This window comes from Ovis canadensis, chromosome 5, assembly GCF_042477335.2.
Source record: "Ovis canadensis isolate MfBH-ARS-UI-01 breed Bighorn chromosome 5, ARS-UI_OviCan_v2, whole genome shotgun sequence".
NCBI classification, from domain to species: Eukaryota; Metazoa; Chordata; class Mammalia; order Artiodactyla; family Bovidae; genus Ovis; species Ovis canadensis.
Genome location: NC_091249.1, coordinates 55,257,442 through 55,266,495, shown reverse-complemented (window position 1 = coordinate 55,266,495; position 9,054 = coordinate 55,257,442). Strand labels below are relative to the sequence as shown.

The 9,054-nt window shown below is 43.0% G+C and overlaps 1 protein-coding gene across 1 annotated transcript; it reads right to left on the bottom strand.

Annotated features, from left to right (window-relative positions):
* Nucleotides 1–7,852: 7,852 nt before the first annotated feature.
* On the bottom strand, nucleotides 7,853–8,731 carry LOC138441809 (olfactory receptor 2T27-like). Its single transcript, XM_069592872.1, has one exon. It carries the CDS (start codon nucleotides 8,729–8,731, stop codon nucleotides 7,853–7,855), a length of 879 nt encoding a protein of 292 aa, XP_069448973.1.
* Between the last annotated feature and the right edge of the window lie 323 nt (nucleotides 8,732–9,054).

The following is a 9,054-nucleotide window of genomic DNA, read 5'->3' as shown; positions in this document are numbered from 1 at the left end:
AAATGAAAATCAAAAATGAACTCTCATATCTGCAGCTATATGCTACAAAAAACTTAGGCTTATTATACTTATTTGAGGACCAAGCTCAATTTGGCAATCTTTTTATTCCTTCTATTCTATCTTCCTCTGAGAAATCTCCCTGCCCAAAAGACTTAGCTATCTGTTATGAGACTCATCGATTAATTCATTTGTTCCATTCAGTCTTCAAATATGTGCTAACTTCTAATTATGTGTCAGACCTGATGGTGGTGTGAAGAAATTAAGTGCATACTATTTCTATCCTCAAGGAACTCAGAGTCCAGTAAGAGACTGGAGTCCAACAATTATAAGATATAGCAACACACACTGTGTATATACCTGATGAGGGTGGCTTCCTGTCTAAATTACCGGTGATAGAATATGCATCAGTCAAAATGGGTCAGGTTTTGCTGTAGTACCAAGCTCCACGATTTTCAGTAGCTTAACACCATGGACAAATAATTCTATTTCTAAATTATACTCCTTGTTACCATGGAGTGGCAGGAAGCTCTGTCTCAAACTGAGCTTCCTCAGTCACTACAGCAGGGGGAAGACAATGTGGCAAATCTTATACCACACAAATACAAAGGATCAAAGAGACTACTACAAGTGACTATACACCCATGAAATGGACAACCTGGAAGAAGTGAACACATGTTTAGAAAGGTACAATCTCCCAAGACTGAGCCAGGAAGAAACAGAAGATATGTACAGACCAATCACAAATACTGAAATTAAAATGTGATTAAAAACACCCAACAAACAAAAGTCCAGTACCAGATGGCTCCATAGGAGGGTTATATCAAACATCTAGATAAGAGTTAATACACATCCATCTGACACTGTTCCAAAAACTTGCAGAGGGAGTCTGCAAAACTCCCAAACTCATTCTTTGAGACCACCATTATCCTCATACCAAGCTCAGACAAAGATACTGCATAAAAGAAAAGTATAGGTCAATATCACTGATGAACATAGATGCAAAAATCCTCAACAAAAAAGCAGCAAACAGAATCCAACAACATGTTAAAAGGATAATATACCATATTCAAATGGGATTTATTCAAGGGATGCAAGGATATACACAAATCAATCATTGGATTGATTCTTAAATGTCCCCCCAGATCACATTCTAATGGGTATGCCTAACTTCAGGGGGCTGGAGCAGAGCAATCCTACCATGTGCTTTGAAGGAGAGGGATTTCTGTGAAAAGTTTTAAGGTTTAACACAGACTAATATTTAGCAACATCAATAACTGTTTGAGCACTTGAACACTTTTTTGTTTCTTTCCTTTGGTAAGAAAAAAAGCTTTTAACTTTGTTTAAAAATTTTTTTAAATAAAGAGACTACATAAAGTAATAAGTAAAGAGACAGAACATCACCTTACAAAAGAGACAATACAAAATGTCTAAGGTAAATATCTCACTGGACTGTTAATAATCGAGACCAGTGCAGTCCAATAAAAATACAATGAGCTACATTTGTATTTTTAAATTTTCTTCTAAGAAAAGTCAAAATAAACAGGTGAAATTAGCATTAGTAACACGTAGGCATACCTTGGAGATAGTTCAGTCTTGGTTCCAGACCATCACAATAAAGCAAGTAGATCAATAAAAGGAGTCATATAATTTTGGGGGAGTTTTCAGTGGATTTGATAGTTATATTTACACTGTACTTTAAAAAAGTTATTGGAGTGTAGTTGCTTTACAATGTTGTGTTAGTATCCAGAGTATCAGTTCAGTTCAGTCGCTCAGTCATGTCCGACTCTTTGCGACCCCATGAACCGCAGCACACCAGGCCTCCCTGTCCATCACCAACTCCCAGAGTTTATCCAAACTCATGTCCATTGAGTCGGTGATGCCATCCAACCATCTTATCCTCTGTCATCCCCTTCTCCTTCTGCCCTCAATCTTTCCCAACATCAGGGTCTTTTCAAATTAGTCAGCTCTTGCATCAGGTGGCCAAAGTGTTGGAGTTTCAGCTTTAGCATCAGTCCTTCCAATGAACAGTCAGGACTGATTTCCTTTAGGATGGACTGGTTGGCTCCCCTTACTGTCTAAGGGACTCTCAAGAGTCTTCTCCAACACCAGAGTTCAGAAGTATCAATTCTTTGGCACACAGCTTTCTTTATAGTCCAACTCTCATATCCTTACACGACTACTGGAAAAACCATAGTTTTGACTAGATGGACCTTTGTTGACAAAGTAATGTTTCTGCTTTTTTACATGCTGTCTAGGTGGGTCATAACTTTTCTTCCAAGGAGCAAGTGTCTTTTAATTTCATGGCTGCAGTCACCATCTGCAGTGATTTTGGAGCCCCCCAAAATAAAGTCTGCTACTGTTTCCACTGTTTCCCTATCTATTTGCCATGACATGATGGGACCAGGTGCCATGATCTTTTGAATAAATAGTCCAAAAGTAAGAAAATAAAATAATTGATGGAAAAGTTGACTTAGACGTGAAAAGAAGTGGTGAAATTCACAGATGGAACAGTCAAAGATTTTCTGAAATTGCCTTGTCTATGTCCCAGCTGAGAGCAAGAAAGGGAGAGACACAGCTGGCTACATCACTACTTCCCTGTCCCAGGTGGGTGCTTTCCTGTGCCCGAGGGTAAGGAGGTAGTCTGTAGGCACACTTCCAAAGTGACCAAGGGAATGAGAGTCTCTGTGAGAAAATAGCTGAAAAAGGCCCTGCAAGGAGGTGTGGGTGATGTCCTAGGCTTGGGTAGATCAGGGGTGGAGTATCCGAAAGTATATAAATCCTGCCCCTCCACCTGCCTATTGAGTATAGTCTCCCAGGTCTCTCTCCAGATAAAGAAGGGAGAAAGAAAGGCTGGAAAGGATCCTTGGAGGAAATCCCTCAAGTGGCATTATCAGACCTTTGATGGGATACCAGCTATCAGCTCAAATCTCGGGGCTGCTACTACTGGGGGAAAAAGCAGTGAGAATTGCCTGTTGAGGGCAAGACCTTTACATTGACTGCTAAGGATGAGAAAATGCCAGCTGGTAGGAAAGTGGAGAATTTTTATGTCTGAACATTTTACAGTGAAGTGTGGGGACCTGCTCAGAAACTGAGTTGATATGAAGATTATTTTAAGCTGAAGATATTTGACATTAACAGATTCAAAGAAAGAAGCCTTCTAAGAGCTTTACTAAAAGCAACAACTTCTGAGAAATGAGGCTTCCATCAATTCTTTCTTTGGGGGTGGGCCTACTCCCAGGAAGAAGCTGATAGTAAAAGTACTGTAAATCACCTCTCCAGAGGAATATCAAGGCCAAGAAGAAGATGGAAAGACTACTTACACTTGTATAAACAAACATTATCTTCAAAAAACTAAAAATAGAACTACTGTGTGATCCAGCAATCACAATTCTGGATGTTCCCAAAGGAAATGAAAGTAGTGTCTTGAAGAGGTATATGTACTCCCATGTTCATTGATGTATTATAGCCAAAATATGGAAACAATGTAAGTGCCCATCCATGGAGGAGTGAAAAGAAAGTGTGATTATCTATGTATCTGTCTATCACCTATCTAGTGAGTGATCTATCTATCATCTATCTTTATCTATTATATGTGTATATAAGTATATGACCTATCATCTATCTGAGATATATATCTAAAAGCTTTATCTATCTAGGTCTCTATCTACGGGCTTCCCAGGTGACTTAGTGGTGAAGAATCCGCTTGCCAATGCAAGAGATGCAGAGACACAGGTTTGATCCCTGGGTTGGGAAGATCCCCTGGAGAAGGAAATGGCAACTGACTCCAGTATTCTTGCCTGGGAAATCCCATGGACAGAGGAGCCTGGTGGGCTACAGTGCATAGGGCTGTGAAGAGTTGGGCATGACTGAGCACACGTGCACACACATAACACACATAACAAGATTCCTATCTAGATTATGCTTCTTATTATTTCTTCTGCTTCCTAAGTATAGGACTTATGATGAAGGATGCTTGGCATCTCTCATGTCGTAATAGAGCTAGGCTTTTCCATGTCATTTGCCAAATATTTCCTGCTGAGTCAGTTTTAAAATCTTCCCATTTTCGTGTTTTCATATTCTATTAAAAGGAAAAAGCTAGTAGCCTACATTATAAATCGGAAATTCTATGATGTGTACTTTCTTAAATGCCAGTTCTAATTTGCCATTTTTCTCCATGTGGAGATAACATTCTCAAAGCTACTTATAGTCCTCATGTTGTATTCCGGTGTGTACATTTTGGTGTGTTTAACCTAGTTTTCAGAAAGTATTTTTTTCCTGGCATTTCGGCAGTATGGGGCCACACGGCCACTCCTGCCACACCATGAAAAGGGTCAACTCGTCCTGTCACTTTTGTTGTGTGAAATGTTAATTGGAATTAGATTCACTGCAAGTACCAGAAAACACAGTGGTTGATCACCACCATGATTTCAGAAACTCAATTTCCTTCCTTATTGCTCTTCTGATATTCTCATTTCCTGGCTTCTACCTTATATTCCAAGATGTTCACTGAAGCTCCATTTGTTATGACTATATGTAAGCCAGAAAGAACATGCGGTGGGGTGGAGAGAAATGTGACACGGCCCTGACATTTGAGGACCCTGCTGAATGGCTACACTTGTGCTTAGGGGCCACCATTCAGAGCTTAGGTACATAGCCATACCTAGCTGCATTGATAACTGGGTAATGTATTCTAGGCAGTGTCTGCTCAGTTGAAATTGGGGTATATTTACAAAGAAGAAGGTCAAATTTTATATCTTAATATAGCTTGCTCTCTGTAGCACAGGAAGGCATGAGTAGACAGTTTATCTTCCACTTGTCAGTTTTCAAAACTTGCCTATCTATTTGATGAGTGAGAGGTCAGACATATCAATAGCTGCAAATTATGGCTTTCTCCTTTGCCTGGGCAAGTGCTAAGGAGTTAAGGATCATGCTTATAACATACAGGGTTGGGAAATGTGGTGAAGAAGGGGATCCTGCTCTGGAATTCTGTGATGGGATGAGATTATGTGATGTTTGCCTGCACATAGTCCTTTGGAATAGAACTCACTCCCCCTTAGTTAATTTCTTCTTGAGAAGTGAATGTGGTTAAAATGTTTGGGTGGAAACGTACTTCTCAATGATGTTCTCATCTCCTGCCCCTAATGAGTAATTTATAATTTGTTAAGCCATGATTCAGGATTCCAGGGTGGGGATCCCCATGTACTTAGGTCCCCCTTCACCACACTGGAGGAAGGATGGAGGACAGAGGAAGTGGGATGGAGCCAGGTCACATCATCCCAGGAAACATGCTTTCTGTCTGACAGTCATTCCAGGCTGAGACCCAGGATATGGGGCAGAAGGGCTTTTACACATGCAGGCACCATTAGCACATGACACTTCTCTCTCCTGCTTTAGCAGTCACTGCCTTCTCACAGCAGTGGCAGCCAGGTAGTTCTGGTCTGATCCTGGTGGGGGAAGCCACTGTCAAAAGGAACAGTCTGGTAGTTGATTTTGGTCTTGATGTCTTCTGCTATACTGCTGACTCCTACTAAAGATGCCCCTGAAGCTGCTGGAAACACAATGTGATCTTCACTGTGGATGACCAGAAGTGGAAGAAAAGGCTGGACTGTTCTCAGTTTTTATTATCCAGCTTCAGTATAAAGGATGTAGACTGGGCTTTCAGGATGGGTTCCTGGCCTCTGAAGGCTTTTAGAGATGTCTTAAAATACATAGAGTGATTAGTGGCATCTCTTACGGCAGTTGCATTATATAAGCAAAGATTTATGGTGGCAAAGTGTGGTCTAATTTGGAGGTACAAGACTGCAAATCAGTCTCTATCCCTTCCTACCTCCCTGCCTTCCTGCTGCTTTCCCTCCTTTCTGCCTGTATTCTTTTTCCTTTCTTTCTTTTTGGTACTTATTGAGGTATTATAATGTGCCAGGTGCAAAGTTAGGCACTGTGGTGAAGTCATGGAGACTCCCTGTTCTCATGTACTGTGAGGAGACAGACTTAATTGAAGAACTAAAGGCTAGGAAGGATATGGGACATATCTAAAAGAACTTGACTTAGTTTGGGATTATGGAGAAGAATTCCTTGAAGAGATGATATTTGGGCTAAGGAAGGAAGGATTCTAAGCACAGAGGAGAAAGCAGCATCCCAGGCAGAGGAACAGCTCTGGAAATGACCTGGAAGGAAGAAGGAGCAGGGGAGCAGGATTAAGGAGAAAGAAACATGAGATGAAGCCAGGACCACCAGACTCTTCAGGGCTTTGTAAGCAATGGGAAAGATTATTTGTTGTACCTGAGTGCATTAATTCATTCACATAGTCGTTATTCAATATTTAATAAATGCCAACTATGTGTCAAGTACAAAAACAACATTTGTCCTCATGGAGCTTACCTTATAGTAGAAGACAGATGTAATATATGCATGTAAAAATATATCATGTATCAGATGATGACATGTGAAGTAACAATGGCAATTGCTAAAACTATTTAAGGGGAGGTTATGGGGTGAAGTCGGTGGCATGGGGTTAGATTTGTGTTCAGAAATCTCGTTGGCTACATCTTGAGGAAAAAAACCTGTGGTTTTGTACATGAGGTGTGGTAAGAATGGGGGCAAGGAGACTTGTTTGGAAATTCCTGACTCATCCACTGTATCTTTAGACTATAGTAGTGGTGGCTGCAACCCTAAGGGGATACACCTTGTGGGGAGGTAAGCATGGACAGTCAAATAAATGCACTTTTGAGGACTTTGTGAGAGATTGAATATGAGTGGCGATGCACACCTACTGACCAGGTGAGACATTCAGTTACCTGACTCAATTACCTGACATGAAAGTGAGATCATGACTTTGTCTCTTGGCATGATGAATTTGAGGCATCTTTAAAACATCCAGTGGCGTGTCATGTGGAGTTGGGTGTTAAAAGTCTTGTAGGAGATATCTGGCTAGCTTATAAATATATGACCAAGTTTGGTGTCAGGTGGTAACTGAAGTCATGGCCGTGAATTAGTGATAAGAGAGTGTGGATTGAGAAGGGAGGGGTAGAGCCACCAGGTTCTGAGGCACTCATCACTTAATAGGAAGGGGTGTGCCAGAAGAGAGATTTTCAAGGAGGAACTAACAACAGTGTCAACATTGGAAAAGGTAAATGTTCTTTAGCTTCATCTGTTGATTCAACAGGTATTTATTGATGGACCCTGTGCCCGTCATTCTTCTAGGAATCAGAATTAAGAATCAAAGCCTCTGTACTCCTGTACATTCTAAAGGGAAAAAGAAACATAGGATACACAAATGAAGTTAGAAAAAGATGATGGAGTGGGAATGACATTTTGGACAGGGTGGCCAGTGTGGGAACCCCTATAAGGTCACATTTGAGCAGTTCCTAAATGAAGTCGAAGGCAAAAACCATGCAAAAATGTAGGGGGAAGTGCCCAGGTGTTGAGACCTCTGCACTGAAGGACCCCTAGATGGGACTGTGCTTAGGGATTTTGGGCAACAGCAAGAGAGTTATTGCGGCTGGAGGAGAAGAATAAAGGAGACGTTTGGGGAAATAGCCAGCAATGAAAGCCCTTTGAAGAGAAGGGAAATCCTTGGACAGTCAGTGACATGGAGATGATGAGTTATTGCTGCTTCAGACAAGGGATGGGTGAGGAAGCTGGCTGGAGTTTGTCGAGGTGAGGAAGGTGAGTGGGGAGTGGACACAAACCATTTGGACATCTCTTTGAAGTGTGGGAGCTGAAGGGAATGAGGAGTGCCCCTTTCACTTTTCTGTGTGGGGATTTGAGACTGCTCATTCTGGAAGGCAATCCTAGAATGGGCACCTGGAGCCACAGGCACATCATAGAGGTGAGGCTCCTTCTCTCCTGAGTCTTAAACAGTCCTACCTACCCCACACTTCCCTATGACCTTCTTCATTGCTCCTGTTACTTCCTTGTTCCTGAGGCTGTAGATGACAGGATTCAGCATGGGTGTGAGGACTGTATAGAAGATGGATACTACGTCATCCTGGCCAGGAGAGTGGTAGGATGCAGGTAACATGTAAGTGTAGACAAGGGGCCCATAGAAGAGGTTGACGACTGCCAAGTGGGAGGAGCAGGTGGCTAGGGCCTTCTTACGCCCCTCCACAGAGTGCATCCGGAGCACAGCTGCGAGGATTAAGGCATAGGAGGTGGTGATGAAGGCAATGGGCACCAGGAGGATCACCACACCCGTCACAAAGAGCACCTGCTCATAGGCAGCCGTGTCAGCACAGGCCAACCTCAACAGTGAAGGCACCTCGCAGAAGAAGTGTGCAATCTTCCGTGAGCCGCAGTAGGGGAACTGCAGGGTCAGCGCAGTCTGGATGGAGGCGTTGAGTGACCCTCCCAGCCAGGAGGCAGCCACCAGGAGCAGGCAGGTCTGGCGACTCATGAGCAGTGGGTAGCGCAGAGGATTACAGATGGCCACGTAGCGGTCATAGGCCATGAGGGCCAGCAGGATGCACTCTGCAGCCCCCAGGAACATGAAGAAAAACATTTGTGCTCCGCAGCCTCCAAATGAGATGCTTATCCATCCAAAGAGGAAGCCTGCTATCATCTTGGGGACAGTGACTGAGGTGAAGAAGATGTCCAAGAAGGATAGCTGGCTGAGGAGGAAGTACATGGGTGTGTGGAGCCGGGCATCTGCCCAGATCAGGAGGACCATGGCAGCGTTGCCGGCCATGGCGAGTGTGTAGATGACCACCACCATGCTGAAGAGGAACCAGTGCATCCGGCTGTCACTAAAAAGGCTGGTGAGGACAAAGCTAGTGGAGGAGGAATGGTTCCAGGTCCCTCTGACTGCCTCCTGCTGAACTTCACTGTGGGGAGGAAAGTGAACCGGCTCACCAAGGGCTCAGAAGCGTCCACTCTGAGTCAGAGAGAAGGTGATAGATGAACAGCAGAAAGTAACTTGCAAGGCTGGCTAAGGGGCTGTGGGAGTTCTTCCTAACAGTCTTGCAGATTGCGATAGGGTCGACATTTTTTCACAATGAAAAACTACTATAACAGGCATGGTATTCAGCCAAAGCAGTGTTCAGTAGGGAACTTAAAACT

Bases quoted from the DNA above. Each gene is read 5' to 3' on its own strand.
- LOC138441809 (XM_069592872.1), bottom strand. From the start codon at position 8,731: ATGCACTGGTTCCTCTTCAGCATGGTGGTGGTCATCTACACACTCGCC.